Here is a 26374-nt window from a genome sequence, read left to right on the forward strand (position 1 = left end):
CTTCTTGCTCAACTCCCTTTCAATACCATCACTATGTGTGTGCCTTTGCTGTGTAAGCAGAGCATCCTGTACGCTGCGAGGTCCGTCCTCCCTTCACCCCCTTCAATCTCCCCTCCTTATTCATTGCCTTGCAAGTGTGTGCAGCCCACATCCTTCTGTCTCCTCAAACTTTGCTCCTCAGCTCTGCATGGATACAGTTCTACCCCCACTTCCAAGCTACCATATGTAATTATTTTCTGTGTGAGAGGGTTTTAAGGTCTAGTAACATTCCTTGTTATCCCTGGTTATAGCCATGATAATCAAAAGGCCTCTGAAAACACTTCCCTGAGACCTTGAGCACTCTTCTGAATTTCCCCCTCTGGGGAGTGGCACTCAGAATTGCTACATGCAGACACTGAGTGCAAGAACTCCCTATCTTACTGACAAGTCACTACAAGCTTACTGACACACCACAGCTGCTAGAGAGAACAGGCTCCCCTCCGTTTTCTGCTCATCTCAGCTGGCATTCTTCTCAGTCACTCCTGTGTGCCACCCAGACTGACAACACTCTCCTCAGACATTCAGTTCTCAGCACCTCTTATTCAGTTCTGGTAATTGCTGCCTATCTCGCCCCCTCAGACCACCTCCCATCCTTTTTGCTTTGTGCATTTTTTACTCATTTGCTGCTTCTGTCTCCACTTTCACCCTCCCTTCAGACATAATCATTGGTTACTTCCTCCTATACTACTCTATAGCTGGATCTTCTATTGAATTCCATACTATCCACAATTCCCCTCTCCACAACTCCAGCAGCCCCAGCACTGTGTGCTCTCCCTCCACCTGTGTTACCTCCTGGTTTTTGCACTGCTTTATCCCAAGCTCCTCAAAAGCACACATCCCTCATGGTTTTGAAGTCCTCATTAATCTTTTCCTGACCACTGGATCTTTTTTTCACTGCTAATCTAATCTTTACTCAGCAGGAATGTCTCTACCCAGAGATTAGTTTCCACTTACTCTTGGTTCTATTACAAGGCGGTGGTTTTGCCATAAACTAAGCATGCTCTACAAATCACCAGTTCCCACTTAATCCAGTTACTCCTTTCCTCAAGAATCAGCACTATTTTTCATAGACCCTTTTCCTATTTCTCTTCTCCATACTGCTAAACAGTTTCAGAGTGAAAGGTCTTATATTTCTTCCCTTGTTTTCAACCCATGGAGATGTTTGCAGGAAAACAGCCATTCACTATTTCTTAATTAGTTTCCTTTCATCTCTTTTCGAGTCTCCAACAATAAATCAAACAAGGAGGTACCTGTTAGGTCCTAACACCTACTTTGGGAATAAATCATAGAATCATATTGGTTGGAAAATGCCTTTAAGATCAAGTCCAACCACTAACATAACACTGCCAGGTCTACCACTAAACCATGTCCCTCAGCACCTCATCTATGTGTCTCTAAAACGTCTTCAGGGATGGTGACTCCACCACCTCCCTGGGCAGCCTGTTCCAATGTCTAACAGCTCTCTCGGTGAAAAAGTTCTTCCCAATTTCCAATGTAAACCTCCCCTGGTGCAACTTGAGGCCATTTCCTCTTGTCCTATCATTTATTATTTGGAAGAAGACAGTGACCCCCACCTTGCTACAACCCCCTTTCAGGTAGTTGTAGAGATTGATTATGTCTCCCCTCAGCCTCCTCTTCACTGGGCCAAACATCCTCAGTTCCTGCAGCCACTTCTCATCAGGCTTGTTCTCCAAGACCCTTCACCAGCTTTGTTTCCTGTCTCTGCAAACACTCCAGCACTTCAATGTATTTCTTGTAGTGAGAGGCGCAGAACTGGACACAGTATTCAAGGTGCAGCCTCACCAGTGCTGAGTTCAAGGGGACAGTCACTTCCCTGGCCCTGCTTGTCACACTGTTTCTGATACAAGGCAGGATGCCATTGGCCTCCTTGGCCACTTGGGCACACTGCTGGCTCACATTCAACCACCTGTCAATTAACACCTCCAGGTCCTTTGTTTGCCAGGCAACTTTCCAGCCACTCTGCTCTGAGCCTGTAGCGTTGCCTGGGGTTGTTGTGGCCCAAGTGCAGGACTTGGCACTTGGCCTTGTTAAACCTCATGCAATTGGCTTCAGCCCATTGCTCCAGCATGTCCAGGTCCCTCTGAAAGGCATTCCTGCCCTCCAGCAGGTCTACATACCCACTCAGCTTGCTGTCATTCGCAAACTTCCTGAGGGTGCACTCAGTTCCCTCATTGAGGTCACTGACAAAGATGTTAAACAGAACAGGCCCCAGCACCAAACCCTGGGGAACACCACTAGTGACTGGCTGCCAACAGGATTTAACTCCATTCCCCGCCACTCTCTGGGCCTGGCCATACAGACAGTTTTCTAACTCTTGTTTCAGTTGCCTTTTCCCTCTTTGTGACAGATTTATACCATCTCTTTGAAGCAGCCCTGGTGCCATGTAAGGGCACCAGGTTGGGTTTGTGTTGGAAGGGACAATAAAGATCCTCTAGTTCCAACCCACTGCCTTGAGCAGGGACACCTTTCCCTAGACCACATTGTGCAAAGCTTCATCTAACCTGCCCTCAAACACTTCCAGGGATGGGATGAGCACAACTTCTCTGGGCAACCAGTGCCTCATCACCCTCACAGGGAAGAACTTCTTCCTAATAGCTAATCTAAATCTACCCTCTTTCAGTTTGGAGCCATTACTCCTTGTCCTACCACTACATGCCCTTGTAAAAAGTCCCTCTCCAGCTTTCTTGTAGGCCCCTTTAAGTACTGAAGGCTGCCAGAAGGTCTCTCTAAGAGCTTTCTCTTCTCCAGGCTGAACACTCCCAACTCTCAGCTTCTCTTCATAGGAAAGATGTTCCAGCCCTCTGGCCATCTTTGTGGCCCTCCTCTGGACTCTCTCCAACACCTCCATGTCTATAAATACTATAAACTGAGCATTGGCTGTAGGCTCGCTCATGGGCAGGATGAAATACAGAGTTTGTCTTCTTTCAGGTAACTTTTCAACTTTAAACTTCTTTTTAAGATGTATTTAAAGCTTGTCAACTTACATACCTTGGCAGTTTTTGGCTTGAAACAGCAAATAATGTATTTCACAAGCAAACCACGAAATCTGTTTCGAAGCCTTGGCCACAAAGGCTCGCTTATATAAAATAATTATATTATGGGCACACAGATGTTGTTCCATTTGTTCACACAGTCCTAAACTTTTCTCCTAGATGTTTATAGCATGGCTGTGTATCATTGAAATGTATCATAATATAAAATATCAAAATAACTTTAACAATAGGAAGTAGATTTTATTTGTTTAAGCCATTCTCTTCCTTTGTAGTCTGTGTGTCTTCACACACTGACTCCGAATTCTCCCAAGTGCTTCCCCCTCCTCTGCTTACACTCACTGATATGCCACAGCCATTGAATGATTGCTGTTTGTATTTGTTTTGGACACTTCCAGATGAGTGCTGCTAATAACCACTACTAGATTCTTGAAATATCTGCTGATTCCTTTTACAAGGCGGCTTCGTTATGGTCTGTCATATGAAACACACTAAGGCCTAGAAATAGTGTGATGCAGGAGAAAAATAATCGCCACAGGAGCAGATAGCTCAAACAAAGCATTGTAAAAAGCCATCACACCAAATTCTGCATGCATCATCTACTGCATTTCACTGAGGGCCAAGTTTCTTAGTCAGCTCTCTGAGGAGATCCATCAGCCCTAACTATTATTCTTTGGAGCATAGTTTTGTGCCCATCACACTTTTCTACCTCATGCAGCTCACCACCTGTGTGAAGTTAGATCAAAAGGATGCAGTGTAACAGTTTAACCCAGAGGTATACAGTGAGAAGGAAGAGACCTAATTAATTGTTACTTTGTGTTGGTTTCTCAAAAAAATCAAAACAATTCTTACCAGCTAGAGGGTTGTTAAAACCACCAGCATAACAAGGGTTATGAATTGCAACCAGTACCAACAAGACACAGACTGACAATGAGCCAGTAACCACTGGATTTGGTTTCTAATTATTCATTTGCATGCTTACATTCGGAGATAGAGAAAGGCAGCAATTCAATTGTCTTTGGTGTGGATCAAAATCTGTTTAACAATGTTTTAAACTTATAATGGGAGTTAGCTGGATAGAGGTCACAGACTCACAGAACCACAGAAGGGATCTCAAAAGATCATCTAATCCAACCTCCCCTGCCAGAGCAAGGCCACCTGGAGTAGGTCACACAGGAACTCATCCAGCTTGGTTTTCAACATCCCCACAGAAGGAGACTCCTGTCTCGAGTTGGATGAGACCCACAATGATCATCACCTCCAAGACTACCTAAAAGTAAACTATATGACTGAGTGTTGTCCAGGTGTATAGTCAGAGGATGCTGTCTTTAAGAATGAATATGCTCCGTAGGTGCTGGAAACTTATCATATAAAGCAACAAAGGTGGTTTTATTCAGATAACTTAAGGTTATCTTATAAGGGTAACTTAAACCTACAGTACTATTTCTGTCATATGGACAAGTACTGTCAGCTCATCACTACCAAGGTGACAGACAGTATCTTGGATGGCACAACAGGCTGGTTGCCTGGTGGCTCCTCCACTAGCGAGGACAGCAATAGCTCAGCTGCCCACGTGGAATATCCCCAAAAACTCAGGACTCTAGAGGGCCACATAGCACAAAGACAGGCCCCAGAAAACAACTGAGGCTGGCTGTTGTCTATAAGACTGCATGATCTCTCTCTCTCACAGAGAAATGCCAAGAAGGCAGAGAACCTCAATTTTCAAAGCAGTTTGTTCCCAAAAGGGCAAGTGTTGAGCTGGACTAATAAGCCAGTACAGGGCCAAAACCAATCCCTCTGCATTATGCTCCCTGGTACTGTTCTTGGAATGAAGCACCAGCATTCTGCTGAGCTTTGGAGTTTGATGGACTCAGCGCTGTTCCACTATATCTAGTTGGTACCTTACCTTAGAAAATGCTCCCCAGATTAAGTTACTTCACACTTATCTACAGAATTCCATCTGCTGCTTTATCACTGCCACTCAGTTGGGCAATTGGTTATTTTCACTTTCTCAATTTGTTGTGTTTCTTTACAATGCTTTGATTTGATGGCTCCTCCATAAGGAAGAGCTCTGCTGCGAGACGCTCCCAAGGTTCTTTCACAGTCAACACAAAAGCAAGGTCTGTAATGGAAAAAATATCTGCTCCAAGTGCTTCTTTTGTATGATGATAATACTGGCCCTACTTAATTCCCCATCAAGGCATTTGCTTTTATGCCTTTGGCAAACTGGTCCTCAGTCACACTGATAGTTTGCCTTACAGCACCCCCATTTTTTTGCCTTCTTTCCCAAGCAGTGTGAGCCTTGTCAGCATCAGTTTTTCTCTACCTTCTTATACCTCACTGTGTGATGTTTTGATTCCATGTTTGGTTTTCATCCCTACTCCTCAACAAGTTGCTCTAGGGTATACTCAACTGGTTTACTGTTCAAATCTGGCCTAGAGAGTACCTCTTGGGATAGAAAAAGAGCATGGTTGCTCAAGAAACTCTTTCAAAGCCATGCTGACTGAACTTCACCATGAAGCAAAAGGAGCAGAAAGAGAAGTTGAGTTATGACTCTATCTTCATAGGCTGCAGAACAGGAGAAGCAGTAACAGACCAACTTACAGAGTGAGATTGTGATTTGTGGCAGAAAACATTCTCTTCGTGCCTGTGAAGTCATCTGCACAGATAGCAAATCTGTTCCCATCTCCAAAGTCATTCTTATCCAACAACTACAATTCAATGACATCCAATTCAGTAGCACAGCAAATAGGATAAAAATTGTATTTCATTAAAAGTGGGAGTGTCAGATTTCTAAGAGTTTGTAGGCACAAGCCATAAGAAAATAATCCAGTTAAACCACTGAGTACGGGAACTAGAATGTAACTGTTAGAACATTACAGAAGAAAACCTTGCCAGAGAGACTGTGACACACATTCCAGCAAGGGGAATTTCCTGTCCTGTGGAGTCCCTTGAGCAAAGCCCCGCTGGCCTGAAAGCCTCTGTCAGCAAATCAGGGCAGGGAGAGGCCACGGCAGATCCCACTGTCCCCTGCATCCACCTGACCCCAGCATGGCCGTGGCTGCTGCACCATCCCTACACCTCTCCTCTCCCCTAAACACAAGAGATAACAGCCTTCGTTGACCTCATTTCTGCTTACCTTCTATATGCCTGTTTGAATGGTATGTCTCTACTTCAAGAAAGGAGGTGCTACCTGAGAGCTGAAATAAAGCTCCTGCTCCCTGTGAGCCTGGAGCTGTGCCCCAAGCCTTCCAGAGCCAAGAGCAGGACTTGGTTCCATCAGCAGGTACAACACACACAGGTACTAGAGTGTACACAAAATGCACATCTGGCCACACCATCCAGCCACTGTTCAGAACGAGGACTTCATGAAAAAGGGAGTTTGGTGAATGATGAAAGCCCACATCTGCATCAACCTGTTGATCCCATGGGTACGTTTCTCCAGCCCTTACCCATCGCCTCTATTTTTAGCTGTATGAAAAGCAGCAAACTACACTGAATTCCTTCCTCCCACGTAATCCACTCCTGTCTGTGCTGCATTAACTAAACAGCCTCACAGCTCATCCTCAGCTCCCCTGGTACAACATGCAATGCTACTCAGTGCTGATATTACTTTACCTCTTTCTGCTGAGAAACAATGGCCTCGAGATCAGTTTCCAGCCCAGGGAGGAGGCCCAGACAAGCAATAACATCATTCAGTAGGTAAGAAGAGATAAACCAAAGACTGAGAAAGAATTTGAAAAGCAAACAGTACAGATGTAAACAGAATTAAAAACTCCCTCTACATACTTCATTAAAAGGAAGCTGGTTAGAGAGAAAATGTGCAATCACTTCAGCATCCAGAAATGAGACTATCAGCATCTCCAGGTGACCCTTCACAGCTTCACACCTTTGCTGGAATTTGCTGCAAATGAAATCTTCCAAAGTCACTGAAAGAGGACAATGGTCAAGACTACAGAGCACTACCTCATCGTTTAAACTCTTTTGACCATCTCTGACAAAGATATTAAATGTTCCATTAGTGACATAATGGGTAACGACAAAAGAGTGAAAAGAGGAAGATGTTTCTGGAGGTTTTGTCTCACCCTAGGTATGTAGTCAAAGGTAGCATGTGTAGTTGGAGAGAGAAGTATTGCTGCAGGGTGGCAGAGCACTGGCTTGGAAAGCAATAGTCAAAAAAGATTAAGAGGAAGAGTCAAGAGGGTAGTGGTACTACATTGGAAGATTATTTGACCTTTAGGGGGAGATTGCCATTGGAAACATCGCAGAGCATAAGTGGAGATTTTATAGGAAGGTTCCAGGGAAGTTATGGTATGAGATTTACTGTGAAAGGTTTAAGAGAAGTGTTTGACATTTTATGGATAAAAAAAAAGAATAGCTATATCTATGAAAAGGTGGCAGCAAGATTTCACAAAGTCATGGCAATTTTAAACAAGGGCATTTATGGAAGAATAGTGCAGAAGTCAGTAGATAGCTTAGCTTGGGCACAGTGATGGGTGTGAGGATTATCCAGCAGGTGGAATTTAAAGAGGCAGAGAGAGAAGATCTAATGGGACAGCATTGGAGTGAGTTTAATAAACTTAGCTTATAGAGCACGAGTGATAAAGCAAGTAGAACAAAAATGTGACTGAAAAAGTTTGTACTGGGAGAAGAAATGTGAATAATGATGACTGAATGGACTTCAGAGGGGAGCAGATATGGGAAGCAGTAGTGCACTATGTCAAAGAGTTTTATGGAAGTCTGGGTCACGATGGCAGGAAGTCCGGAAGGAGACTGTCTGAGAGACAGACAGGCTGATGCACTCACCTCAGGGGGAGTGTGGGGCAGAGCTTCCAGGGATGCAGAACAGGGTGAGAAGGAAGGAATGTTTCAGTGGAGAGGACACCAGCATGAGTGGGTGCAACAAATGGATGTTGTCCTCCATTTCCTCAGCCAATCCTAAGGTATTGTGTTCACTATTTTATTTCCCAGCCCTTGAAAAGTGCTGCTTCAGAAAAACTATGGCTCAGATAGGCTTGTATATGTACAGAACTTTAATAAGATTGGATAATTTGGATGAATCTCTAGGAGAAAATAGAAAAATCTTAAATAGTTTGAAAATTTACAAAGGAACTGGCTTTAAAGTGCTCAACCCTAAAAGACACTTCACTTCCTCAAGAGTTTAAGAATAAATGATGGGGTTTACTCTAAACTGAAAAATGAAGTGTTTGTTTTTTGCCTGGAAAAGGAGATCAAATCACCTTATCCAATCCTGGTAATTTTACCTCTAGAGAAGAGTCTCATTCCATGATAATGAATACATAAAACCCAGTATCTTAAGGCTTAAGGACCCTTGTCCTTATGCCAGCTAAAACCACAGCTAATAAAATGAATTGTATTTCTAGGCCTTAAGAATATCCTCAAGATTTTTTTTGGTAAGTAAAGAAAAAAGCGGTGTTCTAAAAATGTTTTCAAGCTATTCAGCTGTTCTCTGCTGTGGCAGAGGAGAACATGCAGCGTGATACTTAAACTATTTGGGACTTTATCCCTGAAAGCTCTCCAGCACAGACAACCTTATTGAGATGCAAACATCTGACAGTCAGCATTTTTGTATTGGGCAGTTAAGCCCAACCTCACTCACCACAACATAACTTCTGTTAATATATAACAGACTGTAAGGAACACAAAGCCTTTTTGGGCACTAAAAACACACCCCACAATGTTTTTTATAGAAGACTTAGAAAAGAAAAAGAAATCCAACTGACATGGTAGATACAGCAAAGGCACCTCCTACCAGCAAGTAGGTGCCTTAAGAAAGGTGGGCTGGTAAGATGCCAAGTGGAGTGAGCACATCTAAGCCTTGCTTTAGCTGCTAAGGACCTACAGACTGTGACAGAGAGAGAGGCCCAGGCAACAGTGGGGAGACCTGGGGTAACACAGAGCTGAGGGTATCTCAAATACAGTGCAATATTTCTCCATATATGTGACACACCATAAGTAACAACTGTCTGATCTGTCTCCTTTGACCCATTTTTGGCCAGCTATGCTGCTCATGGGGTGTAACAGTGAGGGGCAATATTGGCAATGTTGTCACAGTTACATCATTCTCTCAAGAACAGCTCTTAATTGTACCAAAAGAGAAAAAAAATGACAGAATGGGAAAGATGAGAATTCTCATGAAGGACCATTTTTCTAAACATACAATAGAATCATAGAATGATAGGGGTTGGAAGGACCATTTTTCTAAACATACAATACAATCATAGAATGATAGGGGTTGGAAGGGATCCAACCCCTCTGCAGAAGCAGGTTCACCTAGATCAGGTCGCATAGGAACGTGTCCAGGCGGGTCTTGAAGACCTCCAAGGAAGGAGACTCCACAACCTCTCTGGGCAGCCTGTTCCACTGCTCCCTCACCTGAACAGTGAAATAGTTTTTTCTTATATTTAAGTGGAACTATTTGTGTTCCAGCTTCATCCCATTACCCCTTGTCCTGTTGCTAGCTACTACAGAAAAAAGGGATGCCCCAACCTCCCGACACCCACCCTTTAGATATTTATAAATCTCCATAAATGTTATTAAGATCTCCCCTCAGTGTCCTCCAGACTAACAGCCCCAGTTCCTGCAGCCTTTCCTCATATGAAAGATGTTCCATACCCCTGATCATCTTGGTGACCCTGTGCTAGTAGTTTTCTAACTTAAAAACTCTACAGATAAGACTGAAGGTAAAGAATGCTTTTTTTTCCAAGAAAGTGCTTAGTCAAAACTTTTGTTAGGTCAACTTTTGTTAAGCACTTGACCTACAAATAGAAATATGACCGACTTTCCTAATTTTGTATTGATGAGTACTAAGAAGCAGAGCTAGCATACAATTATGTTCTCACCATCTACTTTTCTGGCTTCCAGCGTAACACAAAACAACTAGCCTGTATTGATCTATGATTTTCCCTTAGCCTGAAAGACAACAGGTTTCATCTGTACTGAGGATCCTGCTACCTTAACTTCCATATATACAAACATTTAAACACTTCTTCAAAACCAACTGCTGCATCAAAAATTAAGCCTAAACACAAGGCAGAGCAAAAATCAGATATAAGTGAAAAGTCCAGGTAAATGAATGATCACCAGAGGACGTTGGTAGGTTGAGACAGTGTCCATTGCTATGGAAGAGAATGGGGTAGAGACATATCTAGGGTGAAAGTGGTTGCATGGATTATGCTTGTTATTTACACTGCAGGGTGCAGAGAGCCTAGCACCAGATATTTGGAGCCCTCTTTTGATAGAAAAAAATTATTTGTATCTGCAGCATCTCAATTGTTTTGAGGTTTTTTTTCTTGATCTGTAAAAAGAAAGCAAAAATGTTTCCAAACTTTATATTCTGAACTGTTAATGAATTTTATTATCCAGGCGGACAAATTAAGGACTGAATCTGAGAGAAAAAAGCTCATGAAAACGTGAGAACGTGGTCCCAGCTATGTAAGCGCAGGCTACGTAGTTTTCCTCTGCCTTTGATATAAGTGCTTATCTTGTTCTGAGCCTGATGGAAAACCAGCATCGATACACGCCTTCCTTTCCCTCAGCATATCCTTTATACAGCAGGATTAAGCAAGCCACAAATCTACGAAAAGCAGCGACTTCCAAAGTTACCACGATCAATTTTCAGGGTGCTATTAAGACGTAGTGAAGTCAGCCAAACAAAAAGCTGAGTTTTCCGTGCAGGTTTAGCCATACAAACCGTATAACTGATCCTGCGTACTCCCATCACATTCCCTGCACGAATCTTTCCCGTGATGTTTAATCTAGTCAGGTTTCCCCACCGAAGGCTAAGTTATTTATACACGACACATCTTTCAAGCCTTTGCAGCACGACTGGCTGAACCCCACCGTATCCTAATTTCTAGTATCAGGACGAAAACACAGGCTCTTTCCCAACCTTCTGCCTGCGGGAGTAAACTCTGCTAAGTAACTTCGGTCTGCCCACCCGAGCAGTGGACGAGAGAAAGTTGTTAAGCTGCGGGAGCAATTAACTGCAGGCTCTTCCCATCGTGCATCGACCCCATCAAACGACGAAACGGGAGCCGCGGCCGTCGCCACGTTTTCAGGCCAAACCAGCGCATCTGCACCCAGCGCGGCGTCTCGCTAATGACAGCCGAAACCGAGGGCTGGCTGAGCCGTGCTTCTCGTTTCGCCGCTGGTGACCGCCGCCGGCGGTGCCGGGAGCCGCATGGCCAGAGGGCGCCTGCCCCGCGCCGGGCTCCTCAGCCACCACACGTGCGGCTGCCCGGCAGGTGCGGGGCGGGTTTGGCGGAGCCCCGCGCAGTCCGTCAGGGGAGCGGGGGCTGGCACCAGACCGCCTCCTGCAGCCCCGCATGGCCGCGCTGTGGTAGCCCCCGCCCGCCAAAACCGCCCGAGCAGGGGGAACGCGGCCGGAGGCAGGTGGGCGGCGTTGTCCCGTCCCGCTCCGCTCTTCAAGCGGCCGCGGCGCCCCTCGCCCTCCCGCCCGTGCTGCCGCTCTCCACCAGCGCCGGGTACGCCTCCCCTCCCGCGCCGGCGCCGCCTGGGGCAGGTGGCGGGGCAGCTGCGGGACTCCGCGGCGGCCTGACAGCCGGCGCGCTCAGGTCGTGGCGCGCCACGCACCGGGCCGGGCGGGGCCTCCCCGCCTTCACCCCATTGTTGAGGCTATCTCGGCAGTTTCCGCCCTGGCTTCGGCTCTGTCCGCGCCGCGATGGGGAAAGGGGAGGGGGAGCTCTGGGAGCCTCAGGGCCGCGCCGCTCCTTCCGGGACGGCGGGAGGCGGTGCCGCTCACCTGGTGCCGCCGGCGCTGGGGAGCGCCCGAGCCGCGGCCCCGCCGGGCGGGAGGTGAGCGCCGGCCGCCTCCGCCCCGCCCCGGGCGGGAACACGGTCCCCCGGCAGGCAAGCGGGCGTTGGGGGGATGGCACACGCTCCGGCCGCGGGGGAGAGGGACGACGCTTGGCGGTCGTCGTGGCCGCGGCGTGCGGGCGGGCGTCGGGGCAGCGGCGAGCAGGGGAGGCGGGCATCTCTGGGCGACCCAGCGCTGAGGGGTGAGGGGAGCCTTGGCAGGCGCGGGGTGGTGCGTCAGGGCCGGCCTGCACGGTCAGACCAGGGCGGGCACTGATGGAGACCCGTCCCCGGGGGCTGGGGCGGGGGGTGCTTTCTAGGGAGTTGGCGGGGCGGCCGGACGACTCACATCTCCCCTTTTGTTTCTCTCCAGGGTGTTCGTACTTCTCCGAGTCTTGCTCTCCCCGCCCCCGTCTCTCCCGCCCGCCCCGCCGGGACCTCTCCTCTCCGGGCGGCAGCAGAGCCGCCTCAGGGCGGGCGGCGGCAGAGGTGCTAGTGGGGCGCTCTCGCCGTCCAGCCCGCCGGGAACATGGCGACCGGCGGCTACCGCAGCGCCGGGGGTAGCACCACGGACTTTCTGGAGGAGTGGAAAGCCAAGCGGGAGAAGATGCGTGCGAAGCAGTCGCCGCCGGCCCCGGGGCCGCCCGCCGGGGGAGAGTCCCGACCCGTGGGGGGTCCCTCCGCCGAGCTGAACAACAACCTGCCCCCAGGCGGCCCGGCCGCGCCCTCCGACCGCGCGGCGCCCCCCGCCGGCGGGGCCGTCAACTGCCTGAGCGCCGCCTTGGGCCGGGCCGCCCCCGCCAAGGAGCCGCCGCCGGCCCTCGCTGGGGGCCGGGGCGTCGAGCCCGCCGCCAAGCCCCCTCCCGCCGCTGCGCCGGGGTCCCCCGAGGGCGAGGAGAAGGTGGCCACCAAGGGAAAGAGCTCGGGCCCCAGCGCCAGGAAGGGAAAGGGGCAGATCGAGAAGAGGAAGCTGCGGGAGAAGAGGAGGTCGACAGGTGTGGTGAACATCCCGGCCGCCGAGGTGAGCCCGCGGGGAGAAGAGGGGCGCCGGGGAGCTCGTCCGGCGGGGAGTGGGCGGTCGCCGTGCGTGCCGGTGCCGCTCTCCGGAGCGCCCGTGGCTGGGCTTCTCGCGTGGGCGGGCACTGGTGGCGAAGCGATCTCCCCACGCCGCAGGCAGAAGCATGAGGGCCCGCACGCAATCTGAGGGATCTGTTGCGGTTGTTGCAGTGCGGCACGCAAACAGACGAGGTGCCATTTATTCCAAATAAACTAGACCTGCTGCAACCTTTCACTTTTTTTTTAATGCCTTCTTTTTGGCAGAGGGTGAGTTCTAGGGCTTTGGGGAGTTCAGACTGAGACACGTGCCGGTTAAAATATGGTCAAAACAAAAGCAATGAAAGAAAACTGATTTATTGTCTTTGAAGAGATGTTCAGGTGTAAATATTATTCGGTTTGGAGCCCAGAAGAATTTCCTGTACTGGAAAAAATGTAGTGGTTTAAAGAGCATTTTTTTACAGCAGAGGAAGATATTTTTATCAGCCAACACCACTGTCCTCTGTGGTTTGCTACTAGTATAAAAATCTGGCATTGATTTATAATACTCCTAGAGGAATTCAGAAGAATGATAACTAAGTTTTAGCCTTTTTTTTTCCCTTTCAGAGCAATAAGAAAGGCCACAGGAGACTTTGAACAAAACTGGGCTTTAGTCTACAATTTTGCACTGTAGAAAAAAAGTTCTTCTTTCGGTTGACATTATAGATAATTGAAACAACAATAGAAAGTAAGATCCTTGTTTCTAAAGCGGCAGCAGAAGATGAAATCGTGTCCTTTTCACCTTTTTTTGTTTAACATCTTGGGCACTTCAGACTCAAGAAGGTATTGGAAGGTGAGGAATAGTTTTTAGGAGCAGTAGAAGTCTTTTTAATTCTGTCGTTTGAGAATAATTACTTGCATAGTCTGTAGTTTGAGGAGTGTTTTTGCATAGGCATTCAATAGTCTTGCTTTGGGAAGTGAGGCTTCAGAGTATGCAAGCTTCCTAGACTGATTTGTTGGTTTCATGCCAAGCCCCCTAAATACCTGCTGCCTGTGCTTTGATAGGAGCTCTTAAAAGGCTCTGTCTCTGCTTCTGTAAGTAATCTAGTGCTAGCCTAATTAACAATGCACATTGCAGCAAGTATTGTACAGCATCATATTTTGGGGCCTCTTCTGTGTACCCCATCCCCAGTCATTGTCTTTGTCTGGTTTTGAGTAGTGGATTTCTTTTGTTGTTTGAGATTACTGTCCTAGTTCCTTGAAGTTTCCTGAACAGTTATTTCTTTGGTACTTTTTGGGTGGTGTGGTTTGAGGTTTGCTACTTTGGTAGTGGTTGAGGTTTTTGTTTGTTTTGTTTAAGTATTGTTCAAAATACCCTTTGCTTTCCAGGAAAACACATTCCTTGCTCAGCAGCCATTGGAATCTTATATGTCAATCTGTACTGTGATTTCTGCTGTATTGTTTAAGGGTGACTAATTTATTAAGGTTAACATATGTAGGCATCTAGAAGCAAGTTCTCATGTGTTCCCCTGTTTCTGAGGGCCTACTAACTTTGCTGCCTTGTCACTATGTTGGCGCTTCTTGGAGACTTCTTGTGTCTTTAAACTGATAACTTCTGTAACTAGTGATGAAACATTCTGCCACACGTTATGGATCAAATTTGAGTAAATGTAGATACCTGTTGTGCTAGATTGCCTATCTGGGCTTTAGGTATTATTGGGGAAACTTGCTAGTGGTGCATTTTTGACTGGCATATTCTTAAGCAGAGGGATCCTTTCAATTTTTCACGTCTTAAATGTTTTTAATCATTATCACCTGCATTCCTAAATTATTTAACTAGGAAACACTGGAGCATTCCTGATGGTGGATAGCTTCATAAACTGTCTCCAGTGTCAAGTGTGAGTCACTATTTACCAATGAATGTTTTTAGAGTATTTGCTTGTGCTGTCTTTTATTTATCCGTGTATTTATGAGAAAATAATTTAAAGCACTGATTCAACAAGACCAATTGAAGTTCTCTGACAAAAGAAGGCTGCAGTGTTGATATAGATTATTCTAACAAGTCATCAACACTCTAGTTTCTTGCTTTCTTATCAGATGCTAGGTGTAGCTTTACCGTGCTACAGAGAATGAATTGGTAGTACTTAACCATTTTCTACTCATATGTTGTAAAATTATTTTTCAGGAGATGCTCTGTTAGAGCTTTACTGTGTGTTTTATTGGTTTATTTTTCAAGAAAATGATCTTTCTCTACAATGGAGTAAGCATTTTATGCTAAACATCTCCTTTTTATGATCACCATGATGCTGTGGTGGGGAATGATGATAAGAGGAGGTTTTGATACTCTGAAATTGAAGTGGAAAACTGTCAACAAAATGCACTTACAGATGATGCATGGTGCCTAGAAGCTTCTCTGCCCAAAACAGACTACAAAACCAGTTTTAACTCCAAAGAAGCACTGTCTAACTTCAGTTGCAATGTAACTAGAGAGTTTAATGATACAAAAGGTGGTGCAATAAAGAAAGTGAGAGCTGATGTTGTCTCAGTTATCTTGAAATAAGCATGAAAAATGTTAGCAGATCATTATTCATTAATTATTAATTTCTGTTTTATAGAAAGGTAATAGAGCTAGGTCTTAAGTAGTTATGTGTCTCAAATGTATTTTTTATTGAAGTTGATGGAGGAGAGAAACCATGGGGGTAGGTGTAAAACCAGATGGTGGCAGGTTGAGAATAGTGGAGATGCTTTGTGTTTGGAAGCCATTATGGTAGAAGAAAAGGATGGTTTTAATCTTCTCAGCACTAGTGCTTCTCTAAGTAGTGCTGGCTTTTGAAAATGTCTTCTGAAATACTTGCAGCTTTTTTCCTTTTCAATGTTTGTAATGTAGTTTCTTGATAGCTTGTTCAGCCTTGAAAGTTGACTTCAGTCTAAATATTAAGTGCTGTGGGATTTGAGTTTTGTTAACCTCCTAACAGTTCTTCAGGTTGTGAAAGGTAACTAAATTTTATGCAATTATTATTACTGTGTAAGCTTTTTTTTTTTTTTTAAATAGGAAGCTTTATAAACATTTCTAGCTATGTTAGAAAGTGCTTCTCAGTTTGTAGGTGGTCAGTTGATGCAGGTGTTAAGTTTACTTGTAACATTTTTCTCATTTACAGCTGTGCTAGTATCTATCCAAGAAGCACTCAGAGTTCCCATTATGCTACACTGACAGGGCTTTGCCATAAAGAATGGTGGTTGGGTTTTGTATTGTTACAGTAATTCTGTCCTGCTCCAAGCAAAACAAGCTGCACTGGTGAAAGTGCAGCTTTACTTTTATAACTGTTTACACTGCAGGATTCTGCTGGCATAACTGTAGGGTTTTTTTCTCAACCCCAACCATGAGAATAACAACTGTTTTTGTGGTTACCTTTCTAAAAAAGGTGTGTATATGTAATAAAAATCCTGTCCCATCTCAGAAGGACAGCCAGATAGCTGAATTTTGTTTGATTGTGTGTGCTTACAGATAAAGTTTACGTTTTCACCTAACCAGATGGAAGTCATCTACATTCAGAAGTGGTGTTCTGTTAGTAACAGGGTGATGAATGATTTCAAAAGATGTAAAGAAATCAAATCTGCGTCTTACACATGAAGCTGCCTGATTTGAAACACAACAGTTTCCTAACCTGTTTGTGGAAAATACTTGAGGTACCAATAAAGTCAGAGGTACAAGTGATTCACATGTGGAATCTGCATAGGATGTTCAGCCAGTCTGTGTTCATCTCTTGTCTTCTTATTAACAGCAATGAGAATGTGACTTCTTGAAGTCATGCAGGTAGACTTCTGGTGGCAAGGCAACAGCCTCTTCAGGATGCACTGCATATATGGTTCTTCATAGATGTCATATTGAGTGACAGTCTTGTAAGCAAGCAGAGAGCAATGAGTTCTTCCTCTGGGGAAAGAAAGAGTTCTTGCAACTAGAGTAGTCCAGCATTCTGAGTTGTGTAAACTGACAGAAAGTTGCTGCATTCCATGTGGAAAAACTTGGGAAAAATTTAAATGCCAAATGTGTCAAGCATAGTAATTACAGAGTGCATTGCAAAGGAATTTGAATCCTTCTCTGAATGTCTGGAAACTAGAGAGAGGGATGAAGTCCTGTGTTTGGACTCTTTTGACTAGAAGTTTGCTGTCATCAATATCCTTCTTAGCGATTCCCTCCCTGAGGATTAAGTTAAATGAAAGTGCAGTTCTAGCCATCTCTTCATATTAGTGAGGTAATATTTTAGTGTTGTCTAATATTTCTAATTGTCTACATATTTTCTTATAGAACAGCTTTTGCATATGTTGGGGGGGAAAAACAGACCAAGAAGTCTTTGTTCAAAGTAAGATGTTTAGCTTTACCATCCATGCAGAGCTATTAGTGTTATGATGGGAATCTGAAATATATTTATTTTCCCTTGATGACCATTTGTGGCTCCTGCAAGATGATTCCTCCTGCTTATGTTGTTTAGACTGAAAGAAGCAGTACAAGTGTCTTCATTTTCTTATAAAAGGGTTGTGCTGAGATAGTTTACATCCAGTATGTATCCGATGCCTTTGGGGAATTTTGATTTTGGCCAGGCCTCTAGGCAATATCTGTGCAAATGGCATACTGTTTTCTTTTTTCATCTTTTTTTTAGCAAACAATAATCTTAGAGCACTTCCTCATTGCTGGGTTTTGGTTTTTAAGAGTATACTTCATATCGTGACACTTAGCTAGGTAAAGGAAGTTATTTGGTCAAGTGAATCACGTAATACAAGTCTGGAAAGTTCTAAACTCCATAATCCTTGTAGCAGCTTATAAATCACTGCATGTGCATCTTCCAAACCTGGGATCTATGGATCTGGAACCTATGTTCTGGGATAATGCTGTTTTGGAGTAATGCTGGGCAGCGTAATAATTTTCCAGTGAAAAAGATACATGGAAGTAGTGTAGTTTCTCTTCAAGAGGTCATACAGGTAACTTTTTTCCTTGTTGAATTTAATAAAGCTACAAATTGTAGATGAGAACCTACAGCTGGCATTCACAGGACTTCACCAGAAAGTACTGATTCTTTTATGTATGTAGTTCTTTTTAGTTCCAGCACTCATTTCTGCTGGAATGGGAAGGACATTGATAGAGAAGTATCACAAGCTGTTAATTTCCCCTCTTAATACTTCTGACTTTGCATTTCTCAAGTGCAATTTTGGGAATGTTGGTTTTTAAAATGGTCTTTTAATAGTTAGGTTAAATTGGAAAACATTATTGTACCGTTGTTTTTTTATCACTGTCCTGTTTTTTGGGTGAATCATCTGAAATTATACAGTTACTAGGTGGAAATAAATGCAATGTAAATAAACTATTTCCTTTTCTGTTGAGTACTGAATTCTACAGAAAGTAAGTATTTAGTTTAGATTGCAGTTGGTGGTTGAAAGTGTGTCAGTGTTCAGCCTTGCTGGTTACTGCTTTTTTTCCTACCAGTCTGTCAAATAGTCAATAACCTTAAATAAATACAGATATTGGTTGGCTGAAAGTAAATATTTCTTTATGTCCGTACTGTGCACTGTCTGTCCCATTGTTTGTTCCTAAAGCCTGTTTGAAAGACAAGATAATCTGGAAGAAGAAATGTTGTAGGGTAAAGAGTAGAAACAGCCTCATCTGTACACTTGTCTACTTTTACACTGAAATAAACATACAAAGTATCTGACTTTCCAGTGGAAATGAGGAAATTTCAGTCTCATTAAAAAGCACAGGGAGGGAAGTGTTGGTATGACCAGTTGTTTTCACTGAAGTGAACATACTGCTAAGTATCACTACAAGTGATTTATCTGTCTTTCTAAAATTCGTATGTAGCTTCACATATAAAGCTTAGTTGGTATGTAACAAAAAATTGCTCTGAAAATACTTAATTGCTTTGAAAAAATGCTTTAGTCTCATCCTCAAATTGGAAGTGCTTCACTTAAATAATAGGTTGGTGGTGTCATACAAATAAAAAAGAAAGTTTTGTTGCTTTGGCTATTTGAAGTTAGTGGTTCACGCATATGAGCGTGAAAATTATAACCACGTTATTTAGAAGATGAGTTTAAACCTCTTCAAAATATGAATAATAAGACTGTGAGATTATACTGTAGCAGAAACTTTGTCACAACAGATGAGTGTGGACAACCCGCCCTGCTTCTCATCACAGGTTTAGGCACTAAAAATCTACTTCGCTCTGATAAGATTCCACTTGGTGTATTGCGTTCAGCTCTGGAGCTCCCAACATAAGAAGGACATGGACCTGCTGGAAGGAGCCTAAGGGAAGGCTGCAAAGATGATCAGAGGACTAGAGCCTGGCTGCCCACAGATGTCCCTGCCCACAGCAGGTGGTTGGAACTAGAAGGATCCTTAATGTCCCAACCCAAACCATTCCATGATTTTTCAGCATTGGTGTATAATACATGACACTGTTAGTAGTCAAAGAATCCTAACAGTAAAACAGATTAGAGGGCATCATTGAAAGATTCATCTGGTCTAACCTCCTGCTCAAAGTGGGGCCAGTTTTTATCAGGTTGCTTAGGTTCTTGTCTAGTAAAGTTTTGGATATATTCAGCTTGTTGAGGCTGTTTATATATAAAGAGCAGCTGTGCCTTCCAGGCTCTCAAAACAATTCTTACCCTACCAGTTTGGTATCAGCCACAAACTTGCTTAGAGAATCTTCTGTTCCATTGTTCAGGTTGTTAATAAAGATGTTGTGCATTATTGGTACTAATGTCAGCCCCTGAGGGCTGTCACTTGAAGTTGACGATATTGATTAAAACCTTTTGAGCCTGAAGATGCAGCCAGTATTCCACCATCTAATACTACACATCTGTGGGCCGTATTTGACCAGTTTGGCTTTAAAGATACTACAGGGAGATGAAGTCAAAGGCCCTTCTTCACCCTTGAAGGAAACTTTCAAAGTTTCTGGAAATACTGGTGCAAAAACCACTAATGTGAGAGCAGTGTACAGGTGAAACATTAAATTTGTCAGTTCTTCAGTAGGCTGAAGAATACTCCCTGAAAAAAGGGAGAGAAGGGCGTTTTCAATGGAAAGAATGAGAGATCTCTGTCTAGACTGCAATGTGTGATTTATTTGAGATTTATGTCTTTAACTTTTTTTATTTGTGAGAATTACTTTTATAAATTATTAAAAAATAAAACAACAAAAAAAGGGGAAAATGAAAAACACAACCCTTCTCCACCAAGTTCCACAGATGTAACTATCTCTGAGGATACAAGAGAGTAAAAAGCATGAATTAATTCATTTCTACAATAATTCATAAGCCATCAGAAGTCTTGTGAATTATTTTATACTTTCTCCAGACTTGCATTTCAGCAGCCTGTTTATGCTTTGAATGTAGTGTGTCTCAGATGTGTTACTTTCAAAAGAACCAAGGTAAAAAAAAAATACCCTCCAAACAAACCATACTACCTCCCAAAACAAATAACTTTCCATGTCCTATGGAAGAGAAGCAAAAACCATCCCCACAAAACCCTTTCAAATATTGATTATACTTTGCCCTATTTAATTTTATGTAACTTGAATATTCATGCATCGGTGATGGCAACAGATTTTTAGAAGGTCTTTTTTTTACACAGAATTGTGGTTTGGGTTTTTTTTTAAGTAAAGATTAAAACAATTCCACCTCCATTCTAAATTAAGTATGATAATATGAAGCGATGTGAAAAATATCTAAGGGCATAAACTGCATGTGCTCCTTGCTTCATTGCCTCTCCAGAGTTTAGTTGTTTGTTGAATCCTTTTGTAGCTCAAAGTGTACAGGGAGCTTTTGGAAAGGTCAGTGTTAAGTGTTCAGTTCCACACAAATTTGTATGGATTTCATAAAGCTGTCTTTATGTGGTTTACATTCATTACATATATGCAAACTATGTATATTTTCTCTAGTACTTTTTTTTTTTTTAAGTTGGAGTTGTGTATTTAAAGACTTTCAGCTTGGAAGACCGTAGGTGGATGACTACTTCCCATGCTTTACAAGGTCATGAGAAATTAGAATAAAAACCACAACCCTGATGTTTTATTTTGGGATTTTACTGTGTTTGATCTGTTTGCTTGTTGTTAGGAAGGACGTTTAGGTCTCTTACTCCAGGCCTGCAAACGTCAGATGCAGCTCTACTGTATAGCCTTCGCACAGTTCCTCTTGATCTGAAGCCTATGTAGGTAACTAATATTTTGAACCTCTCTAAATCAGAGACTTCTGCAAGAATGACTTGCAGAAACACAGTCTGGGGCAGTACTGAAAGCTTTCTGTGTGTAGACATTGAATCTAACTATTGTAGTCCATGACTGTCCTTATGAGGAAGGTGTTTTCCCTTCTTTTGGTCAGAAACTCCCTTTAAATTTACATCCATTGTCTCCTGCCATACATTGCTGTAAAGAGCCAAGCTCTATACTTGGTGGCTGCCTGTGACAACTGGAAAAAAGACAGCTTTGGGCTTTTTTTTTTTTTTTTGACATAACAGCAATCTAGGTGTGCTTTACTCAGCAGAAATAAAGTGCTGCAATGAGATTTGAGCACAGAGACAGGATAGCTGAGCAGAATGAGTATAGCACTCAGATGTTGAAAAAGTGTGGACTGACTTCTGTTTGTCTGTAGGTATGATATCTAAGCCAAATTCATCAATGACCAGTGTGGTAGGGAGAAGCTTAGCAAACAGCAATTGAGATTTCCCTTCTTTCACCGTCTCTTCTCTCAGCACTTTCTGACCTTACAGGTTTTTTTTGTAAGTTTTAGGAACCTATGCATGTCCTACCTATCTACTGTAGTTGTTAGTGCATATTTTGAGAGTTATTTTCCATGCAATAAGCACTTTAGTGTTTGTGGTAACATGGGGTTTCAATGCAAACCTGTGGTGATCTGGACTAATCTCTTCCCACTGTATGCACATAAGATGTATTTATTTGCTTTGTAAAGTGGTAGCTTAATTTTTCCTCTCTTTACACTGTAGGAAAGTAGGAAGTCTGACTGAAGAGCCACATAGCTCAGTGTCCCACTCATAAAATGGCTATAAACAGGTATGTAGTAAAGGAAAAGGGCATATAGACTCATCAGATATTTACTGTGAATTAGCTTTCTAGTCTCTTGGCAGTTTTCATCTTGAAGACTTGCAGCATTAGATGAAGGTTACTAAACAGATAAATTCGTTTTCATTTCTGTGTGCCAAGTATGAATTTGTTCACGAACTTGTTCAGTGTCCCCTTGAACCTCTGTAAACTGTTAGCATACAAAAAATCTTCGGGCAATGAGGTTCACGTTTCCAAGAACTATTGCATATGATGAGCCACCTTTTTATGATTAGAATTTTCTCCTTTTCTTCCAAAAACCCAGTGTGGTATTTATTAACCTCATATCACAATTCTTCTTTGCTAATTGTACTAGGATAAGGCTGTCATGATGGTTAAGAGGCATTTTCTAATTTAATTTTGTTTCATTTGCTGGGATTTCTGGTCTATTCTCTTGATTGGCAGTCTGTTACTTACAGCCATAAATCTACTGGCGTCCCTTGGGACCTTTTTTAATTGTTTGTTTGGTTTTTTTTTTACTGAGGATGGGGGCAGTGGTGTGTTTTCTCACTCTGAACTTCTAGATTGTTGTGGCATATCTGTTAAGGAAGAAGGTTCATCTTGTGAACCTTAGCTTAAGCCCCTGTGGAGCCACACCTCGAGGTAAAGTGTTTTTTGCTGATCTGTTCACATCCACTACATGTTCCCTTGTAGCCTCTTGATTTTGGAAGTAGTTTATCCAAACTATATGTAGAAAGTTTTTGTACTCTGTTCTGTTTTGTTTGAGATACAGGCCCTGACTGTTGTACCACTTTGAAAGAGAAGTTCTGGATCCTCATCATGCAAGTTCTTGAACAGTCAGGTCAGGTGACCTAAGTAACCATCTCTTTTTAGTTTTTCAACGTTTGTAACAAGCACAGACTTCTGAAATAAGTGTCTTGTTAAAGGCTTTTAAAATGGAAACATAAATATCTTATTACCTGAACTAACCACAAGTGGTTGTTCAGTACAAACCAGCAAATTATTTTATAAAACCTATTCTCTGTCATATCTTCTTTAGTTATCAAAAAGCCAATGTCTTATTTACCAACATAGATAAGAAACCTGTGTGCTGTAACGTCTAAAAGTATCCAGACCCTACCAGATAAACGGTTAGCTGGAGCTTAAAAATACTGACATTTATTTTTCTTGTGTGTTTTAAATTTTTATTTCTACATTTTGTTCTGGGGAGAGAAAGGGGAAAATTACTTGAGCATTGCCAGTTGCTCTTGAATTTTTTTTTTTGCTTGTATGTAAGAACTGCAAAGTGTAGAGACCGAGACTCTAGACACCGAGATTCCAAATTGTATGTGGATAAAGGCTGCGTAAGAAGGTAGCTCCTAAGGATTGAGTCGTGGCAAAATAAACAAATGTAATATTAATTCTTGAATGGCTCATTCACTGAAAATAGTTTCTTAATTGTTAAGATAGTGGTTCTTGTCTTGTTTTACCTTCTCTTTCAAGCCAGCAGCACTAGAGGAAATTAAGATCACCTTCATCTTTTATAATTGGAAAGGGTAGAGAAGTTTTTAATATTAACCGCTTAATTAGATAGTAGCAAATGAGAAGTGAATTAATTGCATAGGTGGGTTTTTTGTCCTCTTCTTATGTTTAAGTACATACTTGCATACTAAGTTCTTTTTTTAAGAATAGGTAGCAGAAAATGTATATGGTTTTTTTAATTAAAAAAACTCAACAATTTCCCCACCCCTTTTTTATTGTAAGAAGTTTTGTTTTTCTGGGTGGGAATATGAAACTTTTCCGTTTGATATGGTTTTCCTGAATTTAGAAATGCATTCTTCAAGATCTTTTGAGCTTATGAAAGATGACCTTTATTGCAAAGTTTAGGAACTACTTAATGTGCTGGTACCCTGAAGCAGATTAATAAGCAAACTTAACTTCAAAAAAGGCTCTTAAAACAAATATGTGCTGTGAGTAGTCATTTAGGAAGAGCTTTAAGAATTCTTAGTCTTCTCTCAGAACTCTTGAACTAGTTTAATCTGAAAATTTCTTCCAAGATGTAACAGTCTGACTAGTCAATGATGTGAAGTAAAATCTAAATTTCTCCTATAAAACCACTTCTTTGTCCAGGTCAAAGTAGGAATTGTTAATGATTACTATTGATTGATTAAGCATTGCTTTGTCAAGCCAGAACTGTGCTTGTGCCTTATTAGCCTTAGTTTTAAAAAGGATTGAAAGGTAATTTTTCTAAGTTTTGCAGTAAATGTGCTTGTAGTCTCTGTCCCAGAGTATTAATAGCAAATTGAGATGCAGTGTATGTGTATTTTTCACTTGTGCTGAAGTGGGTTACTAATTCTTGTAGAATAAATCCCATCTGAAATAGTATTGAGACTTCAAACATCATGATTTCAACAAGTCAAATATCAAAAGTCACGTTGATCACTGGTCAGACAACAGGACTTAGCAATACCCTACTAATACCTCAGTTAACTGACTAGCTCTCCTCATACTGTGTTGTATGGCACACCTTCTTTAAAATGTAGAACCACAATTTTAGCATAGGTAATCTGCGACCCAGTGAAGACTCCTGGCATGTGTACTCTGTTCTTCATACTTATTTAGTAGTTATTATTTTTTTGGAGGTACCTTTTAATGGTTAGTAATTTTTCCTGAAGCTGATAGTTTAATTAGAGTTACCTCTAGTACCAAAAGTCAAAAGCTATCTTTCTACGTTTTTTCCAAGGAGTATTGATGTACTTACATTGAAAGTTTCCAGTGAAGTCTTTTTTGAGTAAAGATCTGTGTATTTTGGAATGTGGGAGGTGAAGCAGAACCTGGAAGTGCTTGATCCTGTAGCAAATTGTGCTCTAGACTTACACAAAATTAATTGCTCAACATCTGTCATGTTACCATTTTTTTTCCTTCTTATAAAAGTTCTCAGATCTTTATGTGAAAAAGTACTGCTTAAATTAATGTACTAATTCCAAGATGAAAGATTTAGGGGTTTTTTGGGTGTGTAATATGCTTCAAAGGATAGTTGTATGACACTGTCATTTCAAGTAGACAAAAGCTACAAGCATCTTTAAAATGCTGAGACGTGCTGAATGATTTAAAAACTGAACGTACAGAGAAATTTTGCAGAGCAATCCTTTGAATTTGTCCTTGAAGAAAGAAAGTTGGAGATGTGGTGAATTGAAATGTTCTATGTTAGTATTTGATGCCAAGAAACCTTTTTTTTCAAAAATTATGTTCATTGCTGGTATAGTGTCCTGAGAAGAAGTTAAGGGATGTGTGTGGGACTTATGTTATTAATTTACAGATTTGTAATTTTTTTGTTCATGATATTTGAACATACCAAAGTGTAAGCTTCTACTTTGGGAAGAAAAAAAAAATAAGACAGGAACAGCATGCAGTCATACTCTAAAAGATATCACAGAACTATGTGTTAGGGAAGTTTGTACTAGGTTTGGCAATGGCAACATGTTGCTGGAGTTCTAACCATAAGGTTGTTATGTTAATGAAGTGCTTATTTCACCAAGAAGTCTAGTTTCTTTCATAAAGATATTAAATACTCTGGTGAACTTAGGAATGTGGTATTTTTCCAATTTGGAAATCTACAACTGACTGTTTAAGTAGCATATATTTGGTGTTCTAGGTATTCTAAGAAATCATTCTAATGCAGTATATTGTATTCAGGGACTTGGAGCATACTTAACACGTAAATTTTTGGACTGCATTTGATAAATGTTTAGGGTTCTACATTCAGATACTTCTGAATAATGACATAAGTAGAGTTTAGTTGGCCCAAACACACCTGTGAGAGTTTCCTCTTCAACCTATTTCCCTGCTCTTTTGATTTGTTACTAATAAAAAGATCTGAAAAAGGACAGAGTCCTGAACTCCTGTGGCTTGAAAGATATAGAAACCTGAAAGGTAGATCTTTGTGAAAACAGAAATAAAGTAAAAGTTAAGAAAATTTGTGAGTGCATGTAAAGGTATCTTGTATCCTTTTGAAGATTATGTTCATCGTAATTATCTTGCATGAAATACAGACACCTCAGGCAGTTGACTTTTACAGCAAAATGTAGGAGTTGCTTTTATCCTGAGGCAGAAACTGAGCAGCATCCCACTATCTGTCAGTCTTCTTTAGTCTAAAACATAAACGGATGTTTTAATATAATCCTGTTTCGTGGGTTTGCTTTTTTCTTTCAATGTAAAAAAAAAATTTGACTTGTCAGGTGTCAGATCAGTTCTTGTCAAACTTACCTGGAGGCTCTTCTAATGCAGGTGTTGCTAAGCAGCTCAACACTAGAAACCACTTCTCATAGCATGTTACATTTTTTATAAGATGCAAGAATGTTTGAAAATCAAACCAAGTAATTAGAAATGGGTATATTAATGTATTTATGCATG

General features: G+C 42.3%; 1 protein-coding gene across 3 annotated transcripts in view; it reads left to right on the forward strand.

Moving 5' to 3' along the window:
* Positions 1–11867: 11867 nt before the first annotated feature.
* The window catches only part of PAWR (pro-apoptotic WT1 regulator), an 80535-nt gene continuing 66028 nt past the window's right edge, over positions 11868–26374 (forward strand). For 2 of the 3 annotated variants that reach the window (XM_062016063.1, XM_062016072.1), the window contains exons 1-2: positions 11989–12091; positions 12262–12909. In XM_062016063.1, the coding sequence (XP_061872047.1) occupies positions 12418–12909 (492 nt within the window). In that variant the 5' untranslated portion in view covers positions 11989–12091; positions 12262–12417. Of the gene's footprint in view, positions 11889–11988; positions 12092–12261; positions 12910–26374 lie in introns of those variants that run through there. The other variant, XM_062016067.1, reaches the window with a different exon arrangement.

Source organism: Colius striatus, chromosome 1 (genome assembly GCF_028858725.1).
Source record: "Colius striatus isolate bColStr4 chromosome 1, bColStr4.1.hap1, whole genome shotgun sequence".
In the NCBI taxonomy this organism is placed as follows: domain Eukaryota; kingdom Metazoa; phylum Chordata; class Aves; order Coliiformes; family Coliidae; genus Colius; species Colius striatus.